General features: G+C 40.9%; 6 protein-coding genes across 10 annotated transcripts; 3 read left to right on the forward strand and 3 right to left on the reverse strand.

Annotated features, from left to right (window-relative positions):
* Positions 1-202: 202 nt before the first annotated feature.
* LOC108033307 (vacuolar protein sorting-associated protein 72 homolog) lies at positions 203-2,182 on the forward strand. Its single transcript, XM_017107580.3, has 4 exons — positions 203-454; positions 516-648; positions 1,221-1,518; positions 1,579-2,182. The coding sequence occupies exons 1-4, from the start codon at positions 321-323 to the stop codon at positions 2,064-2,066; spliced, it is 1,053 nt and encodes a 350-aa protein (XP_016963069.1). The 5' UTR covers positions 203-320; the 3' UTR covers positions 2,067-2,182.
* Positions 2,183-2,931: 749 nt separating this feature from the next.
* LOC108034168 (annexin A7) lies at positions 2,932-3,851 on the forward strand. The gene has a single exon (XM_017108975.3). It carries the CDS (start codon positions 2,995-2,997, stop codon positions 3,577-3,579), a length of 585 nt encoding a protein of 194 aa, XP_016964464.1. The 5' UTR covers positions 2,932-2,994; the 3' UTR covers positions 3,580-3,851.
* LOC108034167 (DET1 homolog) lies at positions 3,699-5,674 on the reverse strand. Its single transcript, XM_017108974.3, has 2 exons — positions 4,618-5,674; positions 3,699-4,524 (listed from the first exon to the last, which is right to left on the reverse strand). The coding sequence occupies exons 1-2, from the start codon at positions 5,566-5,568 to the stop codon at positions 3,847-3,849; spliced, it is 1,629 nt and encodes a 542-aa protein (XP_016964463.1). The 5' UTR covers positions 5,569-5,674; the 3' UTR covers positions 3,699-3,846.
* A 787-nt stretch (positions 5,675-6,461) lies between these two features.
* On the reverse strand, positions 6,462-7,087 carry LOC108033413 (ATP synthase subunit g, mitochondrial). Its single transcript, XM_017107734.3, has 3 exons — positions 7,009-7,087; positions 6,897-6,951; positions 6,462-6,809 (listed from the first exon to the last, which is right to left on the reverse strand). The coding sequence occupies exons 2-3, from the start codon at positions 6,934-6,936 to the stop codon at positions 6,550-6,552; spliced, it is 300 nt and encodes a 99-aa protein (XP_016963223.1). The 5' UTR covers positions 6,937-6,951; positions 7,009-7,087; the 3' UTR covers positions 6,462-6,549.
* Positions 7,088-7,282: 195 nt separating this feature from the next.
* LOC108034029 (actin-binding protein WASF2) lies at positions 7,283-12,743 on the forward strand. 5 transcript variants are annotated; one of them, XM_017108768.3, is made up of 7 exons: positions 7,283-7,474; positions 8,587-9,390; positions 9,558-9,659; positions 10,393-10,473; positions 11,189-11,868; positions 11,932-12,178; positions 12,387-12,743. In XM_017108768.3, exons 2-7 carry the CDS (start codon positions 8,646-8,648, stop codon positions 12,563-12,565), a joined length of 2,034 nt encoding a protein of 677 aa, XP_016964257.1. In that variant the 5' UTR covers positions 7,283-7,474; positions 8,587-8,645; the 3' UTR covers positions 12,566-12,743. The 5 variants fall into 5 exon arrangements, with proteins under 5 accessions (XP_016964257.1, XP_016964261.1, XP_016964262.1 ...); XM_017108769.3 differs by lacking the exon at positions 7,283-7,474 and adding an exon at positions 7,502-7,727; XM_017108772.3 differs by lacking the exon at positions 10,393-10,473.
* Positions 12,744-13,299: 556 nt separating this feature from the next.
* Positions 13,300-20,446, reverse strand: LOC108033731 (protein piwi). The gene is made up of 8 exons (XM_017108283.3): positions 20,281-20,446; positions 18,108-18,755; positions 17,734-18,054; positions 17,516-17,670; positions 16,338-16,538; positions 16,094-16,285; positions 15,861-15,971; positions 13,300-14,420 (listed from the first exon to the last, which is right to left on the reverse strand). Exons 1-8 carry the CDS (start codon positions 20,362-20,364, stop codon positions 13,538-13,540), a joined length of 2,595 nt encoding a protein of 864 aa, XP_016963772.1. The 5' UTR covers positions 20,365-20,446; the 3' UTR covers positions 13,300-13,537.
* Between the last annotated feature and the right edge of the window lie 1,366 nt (positions 20,447-21,812).

Consider the following 21,812-nt stretch of genomic DNA (forward strand, 5'->3'; position numbering starts at 1 on the left):
ACGAGGGACTTGAAAGCCAGTTATTACCTTTGTCGTCTACTCAACAAGTTATGATAGTGCTGATAACACCTATCTAGTGGCTATCACCTGTAAATAGCAGGAGAAACCTTCAAAAATATTAAAATTGTGAGGACTGCCAGGGCTACAACAATTTTTTAAAGCAGTGTTTGTCCAACCTTCAACCTTCCGCGGTATTTTTCAATACCTCAGCCTGGTCACACTTCCTGGCTTGTTTACAAAAAACGCTGACCAAAAACTCATAAAATTTATAAATTAGATGTGTTAAAAGTATAAGGTTTTTGAAGTATAAAACCAAACAAATGGCTGCTTCACGCTCTCGGCGAAACAATGCCGGCAACAAAATAGCCCACTTGCTGAACGAGGAAGAGGAGGACGACTTTTACAAAACGTCCTATGGCGGCTTTCAGGACGAAGAAGAGGACAAGGAATACGAGTGAGTTTAACTCTAATTGAGAAATTGGAATATGCAAAATCATTCGATTTCCTTTCTTCAGACAGAAGGACGAAGAGGAGGATGTTGTGGACTCGGACTTCAGTATCGATGAGCAGGACGAGCTCGTTTCAGATCAGGAAGAGGTGCCCGAAAAGAAACGGAAGCGCGGTGGGGTAAACACGAAGGCCTACAAGGTACCCATCACTCTCAAATAAGGTTTTGTGAATTCGAATTATTTGTATAAGGAAAAAAGTATAAAACTTTCTTAAACATGATTCCGACATTATAAAGTATATATGTACATTCTTCATCATTATCCTTGTCGATCTAGCCATGTACGTCTGTCTGTTTATATGAGCGGTGAGACTCCGGAAACTATAAAAGCTAGAAAGTTTAGATTTGACATATAGAATTCTTTGGTTCTGAAACAGCGCAAGTATATTTTCCAGACCTTCATTTCTTTTTTTTCTTATATATATTCTGTGAAAGCATACAATCCCAGAAACCGCTGAACGCCCTAATAATCAAGGGTTAATCAGGAATCCTCGGCTCTACTTTGAATGAAAATTGCATTTATCTAAGAGATTTTTGAGTCATCAAAAAGAATGGTTAGTTAAGATGTCCCATAGCTTGCAAAAAAAAGACCCAGTGTCAAAATTGTCAATATTACTTATACAAAACAATATATTTAATCGCGTGAAATTTTCTGTTCATCGAGGAATAAATTTGGAAATGACACGATGTTAATAATGAAGTTATTTATTAGGAAACAAAACCGGCAGTCAAAAAGGAAGCAAAGGCTATACCGGCCAAGAAAAAGAAAGGCACTGGTGAAGGGGCTAAGCGACGAGTGCGCCCTCGTTTCACGGTCCTTGACTCTGGACGGAAATCCATTCGTACTTCGACGGCCATCAAGACGCAGGCCACGAAAATCCGTCTTAAGGAGTTGGACGACGCGCGCAAGCGCAAGAAGAAGAAGGTGCGTGTGGAGGACTACATGCCCACGCAGGAGGAACTGCTGGAGGAGGCTAAAATTACAGAAGAGGAAAATATTAAATCTCTGGGTGGGTATCAAAGTATTTATAAAAACGATCATAAAATACATTCTGTACCTTTACTTGCAGAAAAGTTTCAGAAAATGGAGCTGGAGAAGAAAAAATCGCGACCCACCAAGCGCACCTTCACAGGACCTACCATTCGCTACCATTCATTGACCATGCCCGCCACGCGGAAGCCCACTCGAGGGGCCAATCTTCCAAACGATTCAAAGGATTCCGGCGGAAAATGTGAGCGCACATTCGTCACGCTCGAGAACGATTTCAACGACAAGGTGTTCCAGAACATTTTCCGACACAAGACGCCGCCCAAAGTCAGCAATGGCATCTGTCCGATTACTAGACTGCCAGCCCGCTACTTTGATCCGGTCACCCAGCAGCCGTACTACAGCATCCAGGCCTTCAAGATCTTACGCGAGGCCTACTACATGCAGCTGGAGCAGCAGGGCGGCAGCAGCGAGCAGCCCGAGCTGACCAAGTGGCTGGAATGGCGCAAGCTGGTCAAGGAAAATCGCCTTAAGGCTTCAGCAGCTGCGACCAAAAATGGAGACAACTAGGTTTGCCACCAGTTTATTAGTTTGCTAAGAATACATCGAATAAAAAAATGGGAACACAACGAAAAACATCGGCTTGGGAATAAACTAAACTTTTAATAAATTTAAAATCAACCCAATATTTTGAGTCAACCCTCGAGTTGATTAGGACAGACCTAATGACCACGGAGAAGTACATAGGGTATTTCCCAAAACCTTATCGTTAAAAAGTTATTTATAATCAACACACAGTCTGTTTTTATGGGAAAAAGAGCACCTAATCCGTGCGTATAGCATCCGGTTTATTGACTTAACAAGAAGATAATAGTGTTTAACTTGCTCATCGCATTTATACAAAACCTATTTATTACGTTTTTTAAACCTCAGTTTTATTTAGCACTACGTTTCAGATAGTATGTGTTTACGTTTACAGAGCTTCGTTGTCTCTTATTAAGATTATTCGTATGTATTGTTTTGTTTAATTTCCGTCAAATGGTCAAGTTGATAAGCGCACAGCCTCTGTTTATTAAGTAACACAAGCCTAGAGGAAATGCGGTTGTTCCGACACCTCATACCTACGTAAATAATTTCTAGTTCCTAGCACTTAAAAAAAGGGTTTCATTTTTATACCTTTTAAATTTGTAACTTGCTTCGGAAATTCGATATTTACACTTAAAAAAAGGTTTTCAATTTCTACACTATATTGGAAGGTCATAAATATGTATTTTATTTCGGACAAACACAGCTTCCAAAATATTGAAATCTTACAGGGAATTGGTTTAGCAGGCCCGGCTGCAACCTTGTCGGATTTGTGTGTTTTTGTCTACTTATCAAAAAACAACGCACGCGCTGGCTATTTGGATTGTCTGAACGGACAAGGTATTTTCATGCCTAAGATTTAGTCAAGCCCGTGAGCTCAGGTTATTCGAACGTTTTGCGGTTAGCCGGAACAATGAAAGACTGGGCTGCGATAGGAGTCCTCCTGGTATTGGGATGCCAGTACGGCGGAGTTGTCCGGGCGGACAGCGATAGCAGCGACAGCAGCAACAGCGGGGAGAGCAAGCACAAAAACAAGTACACGACTACCGAGCACAAGTACAATTATCCAGCGTATCCTATGCCCTTCGGCTATGGGCAGCCGTATGCTTACAACCCCTACCCATACCTCTATCCACCGCCGCATACGCAGTATCCACAGTATCTACCTCCGCCTATGCACGGCTACCCTCCAGTGCCCGGTTATCAACCCCCGCCAGGCTACCCACCCATGCCCGGCTACAACCCGTACATGCAGCTTCCACCGCCGCAGCAGGCTCCTCCGGCACCGATGTATCCCCAGGCTGGGACTGGACAGAACCCAGGCTACAACCCAAACTCGCTTCCAAATCAGCCTCAGGCACAGCCACAGCAGCCGGCGCCCGGACAAGGAACAGGTCCTTCGCCGAACTATCCTCCAGGTGGCTCAAGCGTTATTAATCACTCCCTTAAAGTCAACAAGGAATACAACGAGGATGGTCACCACTCAACCTCACCATAGAACACTTTAAACATTTGATACAATTAAAGAAATACATTTTTATTTGCTTTTTAAAGGGAGCCCAGTTTGGATATTAAATGCCAAGCCAAAGTTGCTGGGTAAAATAAAAAGAACAAAAGTTCCAGATAAGTTTTTTTATTACAAAAACAACAAATTATGAATCTATCAAGTCATAAATGTCTATCAATGTCGGCAAACATATCACATATATTATCAATATAATATTAAAGATACTGTAACATTTTTTACTTAAATATACAAGGCATACTAGACACCGGTTTGCTCCACTACCGTGCTGTGATTGTACAGATGCACATGGAAGGCGTAGCTGTTCATGCATTTCTGAATGCTGAGTACTAGCGGCTCGAACGGATGCCAAATGAAGGCGCACAGTTCCCGCGGTGCCAAGGGATTTATAAGCCTGCGCGCAGTGGCGTGCAGCCTGAACTTAACTGACTGTGTGGTCCGATCTCGGAAGACAATGGGTTCGGAGGAGCAGGGATTGGGTCGCTCCAGCGGCGATACATGCCGATCGTCAAAGCTGAATTCGTTGAACCTCAGGTAGGGAGATGGCGAGAGGCTCTGGGAACTGACGGGGACGCTGGGGTTAAATCTCAACGCCGCATGTCGGACGAAGAGAATCGAATCGTCCACTATGTTTTGTTTAAGGAAAAAATGAAGCGGCAATGAGGGCGCGTCTCCGGTTTGCAGCGATCGTACATTGCTCATCTCATCGTAGAACTTCAGTATGATTTGCAGCAGGTCAACGGAATAGTCCGGATACACGCCAACCACTTCCTCGCCAGATATCGTGTAGAACACATACAAGCGGCGGGGTGATTGGGTCATTGGTATGGTATCGCTATCTTTTGGACGTTCCTCGTAGCGCAAAAGGAGAAGTTCCTTGTTTACCAGTTGCATCCTGTCCATAACCATATGCTCCACCTAACGATATATTAAGGTAAGTAAGTAAAAGGAACATATTTTTGGGGCATCCCCGAACACGTAAAAATCAAAACTAATAACCGTGTGACTTACAAATTCAAAATTTTTGTAAAACTCCTTTAATTTTTCCTTGGTATTTGGGCTGCTGGGGTCAATTTGCCGGTAAAGAAAGCTAAGAACGCGCTGCTTTATATGCGTAATGGGTAGAACCGTAGTCGCATCCAGGTTTTCAATATTAGTGGGAGCTTGCTCGATAAAGTTTCGCGGCCGGGGACCAATCGTCTCCTGCTTGTGGAACTTGCCCTCCGCAATACAGTAGAGGTAGATGCACTGGTGCAGCCGGGACATGATTGCCACCTTAGAGCCAAAGACCGAAATGCCATGATTGTGGGCAATCACGATGGAGTCGTGCGCCAGGAGGAGCCTGTCCGTGACCACACCCCGTTTTAAATCGACCACGAAGAACACATAGGAGAAGGCGTCCAGCTTATCGAAGAGATCTGGATACAGGACGTAGTCGTCAAAGGGGAGGGCACTACGCAGCACGGACATGGCTGCCAGCAGGACATACCGGCCCTCCTCCAGAAACACACTGAACTCCCGGTGAAGATAGTAGAGGCTAAAGTCGCCCTGGCACAGACGCAGACTCAGTGCCTCCTTGGTGTCGAAAAGGCGTTCAAAGATTGTGCTCTTGAGGACGCTGTCCTGGCTGCTGAAGCACTCGCCACTGCCCACGTTCGCCTGGCGGATCAGTTCACCCACCGCCGCGCTGCTGAACCCCCTGTAGCGGTAGATGTGCAAACTGCGCTGATCCTGCGAGAAGGCCAGCAGTTTGCTGCCATCCGGCGTAAACTTGCGCAGGAATACTGGCGGAATCGAGATCGAGTCAATGGTCAGGCAGGGCGTGATGCACTTGTAAAAGGGTCGTTCGTAGGCCAACCGGGGCATCCTGCCCGGCTGACTACCCGCGCAGGTGTATCCGGATTCGCGGTTCTGGAGCAGGTGCACGAGGTTCTGCGATCGCAGGCGTCGCTCGTAGGCCATCCTGGCTGACCATGGATGAGTCCTTGCTATTTTTGTCGAACCGACTCTAACCTTTTGACGCTATTCTTCAACAGTTGGTTTCCGATCGCAATTCCAAACCAAAATAATGAAATTATAGTGTGACCGTGATGAGACTCTCAAAATATACTGCCCCACAGCATTTAACCCTTACACCAGTGTTTTGAAAAGATTGAAACTAGAAATCCTTTAAAAGTAAAAAACTTAAGCTAAGTTTAGGTTTTTAGCAGACATAACTGCTTTAATGTATTTTGGAAATTAAAATTTCAATTTTTTACGTTTGAATTTGTTGGAAATTCTCTATGCAAAATCCATGAATTTTGTTTTGAACAGAATTCTGTGACATCCTCGATTATGACATTTTAAATGATGTAAGACATTTGATTCTCTTCCTAGCTCCCATTATCCAAAAACGAATGGTTTTAACTTTCAAATATGTCCGTAAAAAAATAGTTAATATAAGATCCCCGTTGATACCACACAGTGATTGATTCTAATGAGGAACGTAATTACAGGTTGGTTTTAAGGCTAACAAAATCAGCGTTCCAGCATAAGCATATATTTTTTGTTTGGACACTTCTCAAGAGCTCCCCTCACGCAGTGCCTTTGAACAATTTCAATTTATTAAATAAATCAAAACGAACACTGGTTTGATTTTGTTCAAGTTTTTGAGCAAGCATTCCGGCTAGTAAAAATATCAACATATTTTTTTGTGCTCAAAATTAATTGAAACAAAAAACTTATCAAATATTTAATTTGTTTTTTAATTATTTCATGTTATCACTGATTAAATGATTTCAAACCGAAACCAAGGTGTTTTCAAGAAGAAAGAATAGTTTCCAGAATAATATTTTTGTTTTTCGAAATTTTCGGAGTTTTAAGTTACTACAAATTTCACTTTATTCAGAGGCGAAATGTTTCGTTTGCCATTCCAGTGACTATCAAGCGAAGACATAACTAAGATTAGACGTTGTAGCCCACAATGTGGCGCTTGCCGATGCACTCGCCGATGTAGAACCAGAAGATGACCTCGGCGGTCACCAGGGTGTTAAGCCAGGCCTCGCGAACGGTGAGGTTCTTGTAGGCGCCGGTCTTGGCTCCCTTGACGATGTTGCCGAGTCCCTGGCGGATGGCCGGAATGTCGGCGGGCGTCGGGGGCGTCAGCTCCACCTTGGCGTACTTCAGGAACACGTCCAGTTGTGGCCTCACCTGAGTAAGGAGCCCTGCGAAAAGATCATTACATAATTTTGCGATTAGTAGGCGCCGAGTTGGCAGCGAAAAGCCGTTGGCCTCCAAACCACTACACTCACTGTTCACAAGTCCTGATCCCTTGGTAGCCAAACTCGCCATTTTGTCAATTTGGTTCTGCAAACAGTGGGAATTATACAAGAGGAAATTGGCGAAATGTGTGGAAAACCTTACCTATTCAGTGTGCTACGAAACAGAGGTGTTATGGATCTGACCAGGGCTGGCGAACGCTTATCGATTAGCGGTCGAATACTAAAAATACCAAATGTCACATTTTGCATTTTAGAGCATATATCAAATTAGTTTTTGGAAAACTCAATTTAATTCTATAAAAAAGTGGGCATGTAATATAACTTCATGTTTTTAGTTCATGGGCCTAGAAAGAAAATGTATAGCTTTTGTAGTGCTTTGCAAGCTGAGGCAGCCCTGCGGTATTTCCGAACGGCGAAGCGTCGGTCACACTGCAAAGGTGTGGAAATCTTGGTTTCCACAAAACGAGCAAATATTTGCATTTTTCAAGCCCCCAAATTGGCTAATTAGAGTTTTCATCAGATCGAATTGGCCTCCGAACCCCCGAAACGGAAGTGGCTGTTTAATGTTTGTTGTGTTGCCTGCTGCGGGTCGAAAAGTGTGACGGGCGGTGAGTGTGCGGAGAGGTGTGAACTGAGACCCAAACGAACCGAGTGTGTTTCAAATCGAAGTCGCAGTGCAATAGAAAGTGCCTGCCCAGAGATACAGTGCATTGTTGCGATTCTGTGCAAATGTTCCAGTGCGAAAATCGCGTAGTCGCCCCAAAAGCCACACTCTCTCACACTGACGTCCGCGTACTTGGGTGCTGGGGCGTGTGTGTGAGTGCGTGACGGTCTAATTTGCGTTGGTGGGGGCCCAGAGATGTACGTATAAGTATGGCGCACAGAGGTGCCCACGTAAAGCCCTCAGGTCGGAGCCCCCAGATAGTGCCACCGAAAAGGGGCGCATTATCGACTTATCTCGCCGGGACTGTGTGAATGCATCTTGCGGGGGTGACTTGGGCGTTACGCCCTTATCACCGCACTGCGGGTATCGTTTCCGTGGGGTGTGGTCCAGACGTCGAATACCAGTCGTGCATATCACAAAATAATTCAAATACCGACTGGGAGATTGTGGAAAAAACTCTTGAATGGATAAGCATCTCGTGGGGTCTATGACAATACCTGCCAAGCCGTTGGGAACTATTTTAATTAACGAAGTGTGCACTAGCGACACATTTTCAAAATCCTTTCCAAGACATTTGCAAAGTAACAAATCAATAAAACATTAAGAAAATGAATCCTGTAATGATGGGCTAAAATAAACTTATTCAATATTAAATGTAATCAGATAGTTAAATATCGTAGTTTTCAACTAGGCTAGTCCCATGCGTAATAATTTTTTATAAACTAATAAGTAACTCGAAAATATCCATATTGTTTAGATCGGTTCAAAAACGGTATTGCTTGTACTGAACTTTAATTAAACATTTGCTTACAAACTTATAAAAAACTTGACGGAGGGATTTATAAAAATTTGTATATCCGGATCAAGATTTGGTATTGAGACTTAAATTTGGGATAAGAACCCTAAATGAAGGGAAGTGAATAAAGGTTCTGAAAAACAGGGAAATATACAAACAAACTGCTCGGCAACATTTAATAAACTAAAAATCCCTGTTCATTTAAATTTTGTTACACCAAGAAGTTTTAGATTTGTGTTAAATTAAATTTTGTTTTTCAGTCGATGAGGACGCGCTAACTTACGGGTCAAGGTGGAGATAATTGTTAATTGCGCCGACAATGCCGCTGCCCAAGAGATCGATAGAACCCGTGCATGTGGCTCGCTCTGTCTACCAGCAGGATGAGCTGCAGTCCGTGGAGCTAGAGACGGTCACCAACACAACGCTGACGAACATCATCCGCCAGCTGTCCTCGCTGTCCAAACACGCCGAGGATGTGTTCGGAGAACTGGCCCGTGACGTGGGCAACATCGGTGATCGGGCCAACTCCTTGCAGGCGCGCATAGATCGCCTGGCCATCAAGGTGACCCAACTCGACAGCACCGTTGAAGAGGTACCCCTGACGGACATAACCCGCAAGAAAGCGTTCAAGTCGGCGAAGGTGTTTGACCAGCAAATTTTCTCGCGCGCCACAATGCCAGCGCCCATGATGGACACGTATGCCCAGTGCGACAAGCCACCGCCGCTGGACAAGCTCAACGTTTACAGAGACGATGGCAAGGATGGACTCAAGTTCTACACGGATCCCAACTACTTCTTTGAGCTGTGGCGCCAAGAGATGCTGAAGGACACCGAGCGTGTGATGCATGACAAGGGCAAGAAGCTAAACAGACCACGGCAGGAGGGAGGAGCCGGCGGAGCGGCTGGACGTGGCAACAAAAAGCAAAAGACCAAAATAAGGGTGCCGCACAACACGCGCGAGCAGCAGCGGCAACGTGCCCTGGTGCACGGCGAAACATTGATGCCCAACAACGTCATCTACCGCACACCCAACTCCATGGTCAACGAAGAAGCAGGATACGGAAGTAAGTACTTGGCAAAGAGATTGGTTACCGTAAGAGCCAAGTACTCAGTGCGAACCAAATTTATAGGCTGTTATTGGACCGTTTGTTTCACGCACTGAATATTTGCACTTGTCTTGCAATCGAATGGTATATTTTAATTATCAATTATGTCCTGTCTGCCCGTGTAGTTCAGCTAGTCAAAATACAGACTGTGGGCGAGGCTGACATCGATTTGCGGCAATGCACTCTCGATGCGCACCACCAAGTTGTCGGTAATATCCAAGACGTAGGTACGATGATGGGGCCCCTCGTAGCTTTCATTTGCGCCCGGCTGACATCCCACGATACAGATGTTCCCGCCATTCATTCACCTACTCGCTCGCTAGTTTTCGACTCGCCTCAAAACCAAGATCGAGGATCACTAATTCGTGTTATTTTGCCGTTGCTCTAGTTAGAACTAACCGACGTCATCACTACCCAGAGAAGGGTGACCGAAACTAAGTTTCCAGAGCTTACAAGTTCTTCATTCAAATAGCTCTCTATGACACATTTAAAAATTTACGTTTCCTAACGGAAAACCATCAAAAAATATTGAAAATGTTGTTTCTAGTATTGAGAAATGTCTGTATATAACTACTTCTAAAGAAATCAGTTTTTTAGTTTTTCTTAAATTAGCAAAAAAAAATACTTTAATAATAGGAATACGCTTACTTTATAAAGGGAAGAGTGAAACGTATTATCCAAACCAAACTTTCAACCTGAACCCTTTAAAATAATTGATTCTCTGATTTTAATTGAGAGACCAGTTGAGAGAGACTAAAAACAATCCCTGTTAGTGACGCAAAAAAGGTCAATCAAACTTTCTACCTCATACTCCGATGACTATTTTCACAGCTTTCGTTTATTTGCATGTCGTTTTTATGAACTGTTTCTCTTGTTTTTTGTTACGATATTAATGTACGCAAACTTAAGTAGCTCTGCAATTAAGAATGGAACAATCGCGCATAATCATCTCATTTACAGATACAATAAAGCCTTATAATATGCTTTCGCATTTGGAGAATAACAGTAATGTCACCAAGCAAACCGCCGTTGCGATTGCAGGTTAGACATCCACACACCTTAAAGCAGCTCAGCAAAGACTATAAGTGTTCTTTCACACGCTTCTATCCTCCTACCTTTCTAGCAACCCCTTTTGATTTCTTAGCATATGTGTACAGAGAATTCACTATTCAAACTATCAGTCGGAATCGCGGGGACGTGATGAGTTTTATGTTCATGCAAAGTGCAGATCTTTTGTCTTAAAACACTGTAAAACTAGACATTTCATACCTTTTAATGTTTAAGTAACGTGTCTGCACATTAATGCTACCATGTGTTTTGCATATTAACTAAATTCATTGCGAACCCGCGATTTACGATTGATCAGCAGTTTTTGTTTAGGATCCTCCTATCCTTCTGTTGTAGTTCAGTCAATTTCCATATCTACGTCTACATTTCACTCTGCAGCTTTACTAATTCCTTCCTGTCGCCACATCTTGTTATATGATAGTTTCTGTAAATTGTTTTCTGTGCAACGAGCTTGAAAGACTGCAAATCGGTACGATGTTTGAATTTATCAAAATTTGACTTCGCGTCCTGCGGTCAGTCTCAACTGCACAGAAATTCTGAATTGCTTGTAATTACATGTCCTAATGTTCCTAAAGTGTAATTACACAATAATTGGCGTGTTTTTTTATATGAGATGTGTGTCCTGTAAAAACGTTGCTTGCACTCGGCGAACATCAGTAGCTCTAATATTTTCCATCCGTTTTTCTAGATATGGGAGTTTACGATACTCGTCCACCTCGGCCCAACTCGATCGAATTAAACCGAAGCTACCATTCCGAGCAGATCGATGGTAGTACCTACGAGCAGCTTCCTCCCCAGATGGGCAATCAGTATGCGGCCACCTTCGGCAACGGAATGGGTGGCCCCCAGCAGATGCACATGCAGCATCAGCAGATCTACGACGCCGGGCTGTATCAGTCACACGCGCTGTACGGCCAAACGGGCCAGGGCGTCATGTCGCCGGAGCCCATCTATGGACCGGGCACACCGTCGCGGAACAAGCCACGTCCCTCGCAGCCACCACCGGCTCCGCCGTCAAATGGCAGTGGTGGAGGCACGCCCACAACCTCCAATGCCAACACTCCGACCCGCGGGAGAAGTATGTCGACCAGTCGGGACGCCTTGCCACCGCCTCCGCCAGTTCCAGACGTCATTTCACCAATGTCCGCCATGAACGGAGGCAACAGCGGCCACATGGCGGCCAAACTGCTTGGCCGGGCAAACAGTTCGTCGGGAGCTGGATCTCCACAGATGACCCCCAACAGCGTCCAAAATGCCAATGATATGGTCATGACGCAACTGAGCAATACTTTCCACGGCATGGGGATAGCGGGCAACCAACTTAACTCCCTTAGTGACTTGCCGCCACCACCGCCGGTTCCTGACCAGGTTTGTCACATTGTTGTTTTGGATGAGACCCTATTGAATTTTACTAATGTCAATCCCTCGCAGCATTCGCCCAAGATGTCGCCACCTAATGCCGCGCCACCACCGCCGCCTCCACCACCACCTGTAGAGGAGGGAATGGGTAGCGGCAACCAGCACACTCTGCGGCCGCACCAAATTCTGCCCAAATCACTGGCCAACGGCGAAATGCAGCCTGGCCAACAAAATGGTGTGCCACACATTGTCGCACCTAAAAAAATGTTGCCCCCATTCCACGACCCACGCAACGATTTGATGAAGGCCATTCGAGATGGTAAGTAATAAAATGAAACATTATTTCAATTATTTGTGGGCTTAATATCACTTTACTGCAACGAATATGAAACAAATTTTAAAAGATAAAGTTTTGGAATTAAAAATTCAAACAAAGAATATTGTGGGAAATGAAACTATTATGTATACCTGTAGAAAAGACTGTCAAAGTTTCTGTGGTTTAAAAAATGCCATTGACTCTCTTTCAGGTATTACTCTACGCAAGGTTGAAAAGTCAGAGCAGAAGGAAATCGAACGCAACGCCGCCCCGCTGGATGTGGCTTCCATCTTGGCCAGACGTGTGGCAATCGAGTTATCAGAGTCTGAAGATTCCGATAGCGAGGACGACAGTGAAGGCTGGATGGAACCAAACGAAACATCGGCTTGATCCCTGATTAACTCGTTAAAGCCCGAAATAATTCTGAAAAACAAAAAGAAAAAGTAATTCCAAAGAGAATTAATCCATATGATGGTCTAAACCAAGCGTGGTATGCAATTGGATTACACAAAAGCACCAAAGCTTTTCTACCATCCTTTAAACAATATACACCTAATCCTAAACAATATATCTAAAATCAAAAACTTTAATTGAATTGTATATACACCAACGAGTAATTATCGTTAATGTAATCGCTATAGTAAACGCATTTGAATTTTAGGCCTAGACAACAATACTGAAGAAGCGTGGAAACCCTTCGTTGCTTCTCGCTTTTCTGGGAGTCAAGGTCTAAATAGATATGGGCTTCTGTATCATAGTAGTCGGTGTATGGATATTAAATTATAAATAATCGATATTATCACTGAACTCAATCCTACCCCAAACTTGCAATCGATACGATTAACATAAAACACTTATCCAAAACGAAAATTTAGAATTTTGTAAATACAAATACATTAAAATATCGAACTCCGTAGCATTTCAATATACTCAAAAAGCTATGAATTTGTATTATCCATGTGAAAGTTAAATACCTGTATAATTAATAACAAATGTTTCACGAATATAAGCAGCCATGGATCCGTGGTTAAATAAGCGAACATGGATGTATGTAATTTTTCTTTACATAAAGTAAAATATATAATATAATATAAATAAAGTAATTATAATCCAAAATAAAAAAATTTTTCGTGGTTTTGAAATTTTTTTATTGATTGTTAGAAACAGACAAGTTTTGTGGAAGTCAAAATAATTTTAAATCTTAGGGCTTTTAAATGCGTTTTCTTGCCAAAAGAATTGAAAACATTTTATGGTAGAACCATATTTTCTGCGCATATGCTTAACGTAAAAGGAAAATGTTTGTAAACAAAAAGGCCTGGTCTGCCTGTTAAGATTCAAAGATTTCTTAATGAATACATAGATTTATAGATAATAAAACTTCTTTTCCAGCGCATTTTGCGGAATGCAGTGTAGGTTTGTACCGACAAGGGTAGCAAGTTTTTTCGCATACTGGCAAACCGCAGGCACACGTGTTGTGCCTGACCAATTGTAGTACAAATGACACATCTTATATGTGAGCTTTTGCATTTTTTCTGGGCTTATACCCAAGTTACTGTAAAGGACGTTGTAGCTCGTTGGCGACACTGTTCCCTGTCGAACTTGCTGGGAAACAAGGTAAAAATCGTAGCGCTCGGGGAGAGTAATAACGTCATCTACGATAGTTCCAGGTGGTGGATTTTGTCCATTGAGAAAGAAACGCGCGTTCATCGATTTGGTTACCACAATGTAAGCGACCTGCGGCGGAGCGGAGTTGGCACGCTTGTATTCCGCTTCCAGCTTTTCTAAGATGTCCTTCACCTCATATTCGAATAGCTGCTTTAGAGAACCTGAGCTGACACCGTCCCGATAAAATAAGATACGGGTGGGCAGCTTCTTATGCTCTCGATGGTACTGACGCAGGGCCTTGCCTATCATTGGCCAGAGGGTATTGGACAGCACATCGAAGGCACTGCACTCCGAGACGGTACTGAAGTATGTAGAGTTCTGTTGAAGATCCATGGAAGCGACCAGCGCTCCGTAAGCCTTCTTGCGATCACGTGTGCTTTTAGCAATGTCAAATCCAATCGTCATTAACCCAGACAAGGGAAGCTCGATCATCCAGGGAGTGTATCCCATCTTGCAATTCAATTGGATTGCTATTTTTGTAGCGATGCTCATTAGGGTTCGATTGGTAGCCGTTTTAGTCGTTACAACTTGAGTTGGCACAGCTCTATCAACATATCCTCTCTTTTTAATCGACGAGTATCTGAAAAAAAATGTGTATTTAGTTGAGTTTTCTTCAATTAAAAAATGACGAAAGTAAACACTAATAGAATATGGGCATTTCCAGGGGTCGCGAACGTACATTCGTACGCAACACATGCAAATAAAATAAGAAAATAAAAGTTTTCTGAATTTTTTTGCTATTCGATAGAATCTTGTTGGCTCTTTGCTTAGTGTAGATGGGTTTTATTGTGATCTCATTTTCATAATATTGGCAAAAAATCATGCGGTCGGAAAAGTACGCAACATGGCAGTCGACTTGGGCTTAATCTAGTAAAATGCAAAAGTCTGCGGTAGGGAATGGAATATCCCATAGCAATAACTTTACTTTTAAAATGGATATGTAGCTTTCTATCGAGTCTGTTTATACCCTTGCAGAGGGTATAATGATTTCAGTCAGAAGTTTGCAACGCAGTAAAGGAAACGTTTCCGACCCCATAAAGTATATATATTCCTGATCAGCGTCACTAAGCAAGTCGATCTAGCCATGTCCGTCTGTCTGTCCGTTTCTACGCAAACTAGTCTCTCAGTTTTGAAGCTATCGGGCTTAAACTTTCCCAAAAGTGTAGCAGGGAGTGCAGGTAGTATATAAGTCGGAGCCAGCCGGATCGGACAACTATATCTTATAGCTCCCTCATGAACTATCGGGGGAACAATTTTGAAAAATATATATCTTCGGTGTTTTTTAACATATAACCTCCTAAGCTTGGAAAAAAAAAATTTTTAGTTAGTTCTAAATTTCGAATTTAATTTTATCAAAATCGGACGACTTTATCATATAGCTGCCATAGTAACGATCAGAAAATTAGTGGGAAAATAATATATAACAAGTTATAGCTTTGGTGCTTTTTGACATATAACCCTCTTAGCTTAATATACAATTTTTTAATTAGTTGTGAATTTCGAATTAAATTTTATCAAAATCGGACGACTATACCATATATCTGTCATAGGAACAATCGGGAAATTAGTGGGAAAATAATATGAATAAATTATTTACTAAAATAATTATTTATTTATTTATTATTTCTTATAACTGCAAGGGTATACAAACTTCGGCTTGCCGAAGTTAACTCCCTTTATTGTTTCTTATTGAATTAAGTACCGGTCGCGAACGTATTGAACATTTTTTCTCTCTTTGGATTTCAATCTTCTTATTAGATTGCATTAAAAAGTTTTGGTAGAAACCATGCAATCAAATCATATGTTTTCGTTGCAAAATAATTAAACATAAAAATGCTTTTTAAAGTAGCTTCTTCAACAAAACAATGGGAATAGGCTATAGTTCCACCTGTATTATAAAAAATATGGCCATTTTTTTATGACAATACGGAAATAATACGATGATTTTGAAGATTTTGTTGTTTTAGTCCTGGTTGACGATTTGGCGGATATGCCCTTATAAAAAAAAGGGGAAAAATACCTTTCCACGTTGTTATTGGGGACCAGGCATAAGATCAGTTTGGGATCCATTCGAGCACAGTCATCCATAGCTCGCACATAAGTTGCCGTGCGATCGTCGTAAATTTTCACTCTGAAAGTAAAATGATAAGTAGTTAGTAAAGGGTAGCAAAAAAAAACTAAGGGCACCCGAAACCACGCCTTACGGATTTCTCTATGCGCAAGGTTAGGTATGAGTGCGTTTAGTAAGCTTACTCATGGGGGTTTCTAATTCTGAGCCCCATTCCACCAGCTGCTCTAAACAAATGTTCCAGCAAGTTTCTTAGTTCACGAGAATTTCGTTCTGGAGCAATGACTGCCCAGCGATGGAGGCCTTCGGTCGGTGTGGTTAGCATCTTTTGGTCTCTAAAGGATCTTGTCCAATCGGCATTTTCTCCAGCCGGAACTCTGAAAAAATTATTTTGCTTGAAGACATTAAGCCGGTATTTCATACACTTACTTTCCATGTTGAAACACTATTTTCTGTGGTTCAATTATGCGGCCTCTTACTTCTGTGAGATTCTTGTCGAGATCCATGTGCCAGTCTCTCAGTACTTTCAAGCTTTCTGGAGTGCTTTGCAAGCGGTGGTTAAAATTTCGCAGCCGATCTATGCGTTGCTTGGGATTCATTCGCGTGTGACCATGCATGGCACGCATTAGCCTGTAGAGAAATTATCCAGATAACTGAAGTGGCCCCAAACAGGGATAATTAAAATCTACAACTAGTCATGCAAAGATAATTTTGCTGATCCCAATTAAAACCGATTCGAGTAAGCCAATCGAATACAGATGCATAGTTTTGAGATCCGGATTCGCAGTAAAAACGAACAGAGCAGGGGCTACCGGGTAATATCAGACAAGTTTTGCATGCGTACTAAGACAAGGATTCTAAATCTGATAAGGATATAAAATCAGCCATATCACAGACAAACGGATATGGCTGGATTGACTCAGCTAGTTATTTTGATCACGAATAAATACACTTTATGAGGTCGGAGACAATTCCTTCTTCCTGTTACATATTTTTCCCCCTAATACAAAACCTCTCTTCAAGAGCTTGTAAATATTTTTTTAGGTCCTGAAACGATCGTTTGCGCTTCGTGAACTAATACATTCTTATGGAAAAATGTGTCGACTCTGTTTCTATGTTGACCTTGACAGTTTGTTATTTTTAGTGACGGAAGTTCATCCTTAACTGTTAAATGTTTATTATTTTTCTCTTCTTCGACTGGCAAAATTTTGCACATTTCTTTACTTTGCTGAATGATAATACATTTTTAGTCGGAAGATCGAGAAATGTAAATTTTTCATTTAAAGCCCATTAACATATGCATCCTATGCAAGAATATCATAAGATGTTTCTTAAAGAAAATGGAAGTTCTGCTATTATTATTTATTATTTTTTCAAACAGTCGAATACTAACCACTATACCAATTTACACCACTTATAGGCACTTTTTGTTAATTAAGAACCTGTGGCGTAGTGGGGCTATAATTTGTTTTGCAACCATACAAAGCTTCGAAATATGGGAAATTACTGATAAGGGTAAACTATTTGATTATTAAGGTTAAAAGGGAAAACGTGATTACTTTGTATTTCCAATCTGCTAAACACAATATATGAATACAAAATCTTACTGGAAGTTTGATCGCATATCGTCAGTAAGACCAGTCACTCGGCAAAGCTCAGGAATAAGGATCACCAATTCACTGGCGTTGGTTTTTTGAGCCGAGTCTCTATTTTTTGATATCAACAACGGCTGATTATGATCCCGAATGCGTATGTTATATTTCTGTAAAAAGAAAAAATTAAATAATACAACAAAAATACATATTTAATACATTGCAAAACTTACAGTTAGGTAGTACTCCACAAAACTGATATCCCTACCCTTGCAACTGAATGTCGACTTTGGAGTTTGTCCAAAGTCAACATCATTGATGCGATAGGTTTTGTTATTATAATCTGTTAAAACAATCAAATCCAAAACATTCACACGGAATTCATCCTGGTGTCTAGCTGGATTTTGCGAGCAACGTCGCAGAATATCGTAGACCGTTTCAGTGCGCATGACTTTATGAGTTATCTCGGTAGACAATAAAATATCTTTTTCGTGTTGGCGAATCGAAGTTTCGTAGCCAGGCCACAACTCCATTCTGAACTCTCTAATTTCGACCTTAAATTTAAAATGTGTAAAATTATTTAAATAGCTTTAAAATTAACTTTTACCTTAGCCCGTGGATCAAAGAGATTGCGACCCACTAACTCCAGCTTTAGACCTTTCATCGAGCGGCGCAATATTAGATTTAAAACTTGCAAAAAGCGAGGCTCTGCAGTAGATATAAATCCAACAAACTTGATCGATATTTTGTAATCAATATCTAGTTTAGACTTCCCAGCAAGAACGGTTAACTGCTGATCGAATTTACGGGTGGTGAACAGTTGCACTCCATCAAAAAGGTATCCCGATCCCAGGAGGCTAGCATGATTCCACAAAACTCCCATACGGACGCGAGGGTTCTCGATGCTTGGCTCGAACTCCACATGGTAGTGTACGATTCGCCACTCGGGCTTAGTATTTAGTCGAAAGAAATTTGTTTGCAGTAATACTGGTTTTCCATCCGTTCCTTTTTTGGATACCAAGTCAACCGGACGGGAATTCACGATATCAAAGTGGTCACCCCGCGGCTTACGCTCTGGGGGTGCACGTTCCTCTTGCCTCGGAGCTGGAAGTCCACGTTCCTCTTGTCTGGGAGCTGGACCAGGCACCTCTCTCTCTCGATCATGGTGAATGTCACCGCGGTCTCCACGAGGATCTGTTCTAGAGTCACCTGGCCGCGAGCCATCCGATGAAGATCCTTTGAGTATTTTGCTTTGCTGCATAAAAAATAAGATATAAGATTAATTAACTTGAATATGCTGCTTACAAATCCACAAACCAGAATTAAATTATAATTTCGCTTAATAATGGCAAACTGAAAAAACGAAAAGTTACGATCACACCTTTGCGAAACAAATATTTTAATATCAAGTTTCTTAAGAAAAATACACTACCAAAAATGTTATTACTCGGTCCGCTTTAGCAAATTCTTCAATGTATTTTTTGAAGCGTACCGAATAGGAAGGTTAAAAATGTCCCATGTCCCTCTGTCCGTATGAACGCTGAGATCTCGGAAACTATAAAAGCTAGAAATGCCAAACTTGGCATGCAGATTCCTGGGCTTCTTGCGCAACGCAAGTTTGTTTCAGCGGGGTGCCACGCTCACTCAATCCGCGAAAATCTGTAGTGCCTACAGTTTTAATGATAGAAACAAAATTTTAACTGAAATGTAAATGTCTCATCAATGCCTTTCGACTCATATCGCTTTGCTGTTTTTAAGCTCTTTGCTCTTTTAAGCTGGGTAAGGGGTATCTGATAGTCGAGGCACTCCACTAAAGCGTTCTTCGTCTCCTTCACTGCGCTGCAAACTTCTGACTGAAATCATTGTACCCTCTGCAAGAGTATACAAATTCTAGTTGCAGGCCCTCCAATTTGGCGGCGTCATCAGAGATGTCTCTCTCTGTGTTAAAAGCAAACGGCACAATTATATGTAAGCAATATTCGATGTTTGAACTGGGAACTGAAAAACTAAGAGAAAGCGGGAAAACATATTGGACAAAGTCCAAGCGTTATTTTAATAACCTTTTCATTTATCAATCCAATAACAACAGCATATGCCATAGATCGGCACCTCATCTTGCTACCCTTAAATACGAATATATGCGTGTGTTTCTCTTAAAACCTTTTACTCTTTTTTGTAAGCAATCGTAAGGAAAAGTAAACCCAAGAACCCTATTAGAATTCTACAGAAACCAAATTGGTTCACAAATAAAAATACATTATTACATACATACATATGTTGTCATCTTTCCCAAAATGTTCTTAGAATCTCAATTGGGCACTGGACAGGAACTTAACTTCAAAATTTGTATATGTGGTTCAAGGAAGCACTTTAATATGTACATATATCCGTGGAATAACGTAAATACTCCTTTAAAGAAGCGCTTATGCAGCAGAAATTTGAGATTTGTATGTTTATGCTTGCAGAAGAATTTCTGCGAAATTTGACATTTTCTTACAATTTACTGTCTAGAAATGATTTGTTGGTGCATTTTATAGCCATATCCATAGCGGTTTTTTGTTTGTTTATTAAATTTTTGATTTTCGAGTGTTTCTCTTTGGGACAAGCTTCGAAAAAAAAGAAACATGCAGATTCTTGTTTATACACCTATACAATCCATAAACACTTCTAAGGCCTGTATATAGACGCCATAACGGAACTTTAGCGAATTTGCTTATCGGGCAACAACTTTTACCACTTAGTTTCTTAATATAAAATAGATGAAAAAATAAAGTACTTACCGGCCCATCTCTATTTCCTCCAGAAGTTGAGGGTTCATCCTCATTAAGTGGACGCCTGCGTCCACGTCCCTGATCATCAGCCATTATTTCAGCGTTTTTGGACTCAAACTCACGAACCGGCGAAGAATGGAAGAACGAAGAACTTTGAAAACGACGCACTGATTCAGTGTTACCAGATGTAAAATGGCTTTGGCATGACGGCGGCGTTATCGATCAAATATACCGCCCTGCTTTTAACAAAATACAAACACCAAAACTCCGTAAATACTCGGTTTTTTTTTTTTTTTTTATTTTGAAATAACATCTGCACACAGCCGCATTAAATCGCTGTTGAATTTTAATCGAAATCCTGTACAGAGGCTGTCCATATATACGCAATTTCTTCGACTGAAGACAAATTCAAAAAGTAGATTCTCACACAAATTCGATATTTTCAATAAATACTAAATGGGATTATATTTCCATTGATGCCAAAAGTTAAACGATGCAAGTTCAATATAAGAGTATATTTAAGTTTTTTTTCGTCAAAATACTTATGCAGACTAATGTATTTATATTCTACAATAGTCTGACGTTTAGAGAATCGTTTGCATTGTTTTTATTGTTAAGGAAGGCAGCCTAAATGATTCGTCTTGAGTTTCAAAACATCTTTAAGAATATGTCAAAATTTACAAAAGTAAAAACATGTAAGATTTAATTTTTTACTATAAATGCCTAAAATTATTAGTAGGGTGAAGAATTAAAAACAAACTTGTCAGTGTTTCCTAAAACTAGAGTTTTATTTCGGCCTTAGATAAGGACAAAAAATCGGTACTGAAGACGAAAACTTACTTTAACAAGAAAGGTGTTTACTTCGGTATGCCGAAGTTTGTATACCCTTGCAGTTATAAGATACAATCAATGTTAGTAACACCATGTTTAATTTTAAAGGATTGTCACTAGCTTCAAAGATATTGAAATTCTTATTTTTTAATAATAATTTTAATTTTTCTCTGATTGTTTTTTTGACAGCTGTGTGTCAAAGTTGTTCTCAAAAATAATCTTAAGCATAAAATATTATATGTAAAAATCACCGAAACTATAATATGTATCATATTTTTTTTCACCAATTTTTCAATCGTTCTTATTAGAGCTTTATGTTATAGTCGTGCAAACGTGCGAACTAATTAAAAAATAATATATATAGTTTATGGGGTCCGAAACGTCTCCTTCACTGCGTTTCAAACTTCTGACTCAAATCGTTATACCCTCTGCAAGGGTAAAAAAAGGTCTGAATAATATTAGGAAAATCATTTTTAGTAACAGTAACTTCAAAGCATATCAAAACAATATATTTTTTTTATTATAATAGGTGCTTCTAAGTGGGTGGACCAACGATAGTTGTATATATTTTTTATAAATTTGACTATTTTTCTTCTTGCATATCTTTCAATTTATTGAGCTCTACAATGGTTATTAATATTTCATTAGTGAAAAAGAATTTCTGAGTATTAGACTTTTTACTATAGAGAAAAGCACTCAAAAAAGCATCT

Source organism: Drosophila biarmipes, chromosome 2L, assembly GCF_025231255.1.
Source record: "Drosophila biarmipes strain raj3 chromosome 2L, RU_DBia_V1.1, whole genome shotgun sequence".
Lineage (NCBI taxonomy): Eukaryota > Metazoa > Arthropoda > Insecta > Diptera > Drosophilidae > Drosophila > Drosophila biarmipes.

Excerpts from the sequence above, each read along its gene's own strand:
- LOC108033307 (XM_017107580.3), top strand. The coding sequence starts at position 321 with ATGGCTGCTTCACGCTCTCGGCGAAACAATGCCGGCAACAAAATAGCC. Across the intron at positions 649-1,220 it reads TAAACACGAAGGCCTACAAG|GAAACAAAACCGGCAGTCAA; the intron begins GTACCCATCACT and ends GTTATTTATTAG. Across the intron at positions 1,519-1,578 it reads GGAAAATATTAAATCTCTGG|AAAAGTTTCAGAAAATGGAG; the intron begins GTGGGTATCAAA and ends CTTTACTTGCAG.
- LOC108034168 (XM_017108975.3), top strand. The coding sequence starts at position 2,995 with ATGAAAGACTGGGCTGCGATAGGAGTCCTCCTGGTATTGGGATGCCAG.
- LOC108034167 (XM_017108974.3), bottom strand. The coding sequence starts at position 5,568 with ATGGCCTACGAGCGACGCCTGCGATCGCAGAACCTCGTGCACCTGCTC. Across the intron at positions 4,525-4,617 it reads TTTACAAAAATTTTGAATTT|GTGGAGCATATGGTTATGGA; the intron begins GTAAGTCACACG and ends ATATATCGTTAG.
- LOC108033413 (XM_017107734.3), bottom strand. The coding sequence starts at position 6,936 with ATGGCGAGTTTGGCTACCAAGGGATCAGGACTTGTGAACA. Across the intron at positions 6,810-6,896 it reads GGGATCAGGACTTGTGAACA|GGCTCCTTACTCAGGTGAGG; the intron begins GTGAGTGTAGTG and ends ATCTTTTCGCAG.
- LOC108034029 (XM_017108768.3), top strand. The coding sequence starts at position 8,646 with ATGCCGCTGCCCAAGAGATCGATAGAACCCGTGCATGTGGCTCGCTCT. Across the intron at positions 9,391-9,557 it reads CGAAGAAGCAGGATACGGAA|TTCAGCTAGTCAAAATACAG; the intron begins GTAAGTACTTGG and ends CTGCCCGTGTAG. Across the intron at positions 10,474-11,188 it reads AACCGCCGTTGCGATTGCAG|ATATGGGAGTTTACGATACT; the intron begins GTTAGACATCCA and ends CCGTTTTTCTAG.
- LOC108033731 (XM_017108283.3), bottom strand. The coding sequence starts at position 20,364 with ATGGCTGATGATCAGGGACGTGGACGCAGGCGTCCACTTAATGAGGAT. Across the intron at positions 18,756-20,280 it reads GAGGAAATAGAGATGGGCCG|CAAAGCAAAATACTCAAAGG; the intron begins GTAAGTACTTTA and ends TTTTTTATGCAG. Across the intron at positions 14,421-15,860 it reads CCCAATAACAACGTGGAAAG|ATACTCGTCGATTAAAAAGA; the intron begins GTATTTTTCCCC and ends ATTTTTTTTCAG.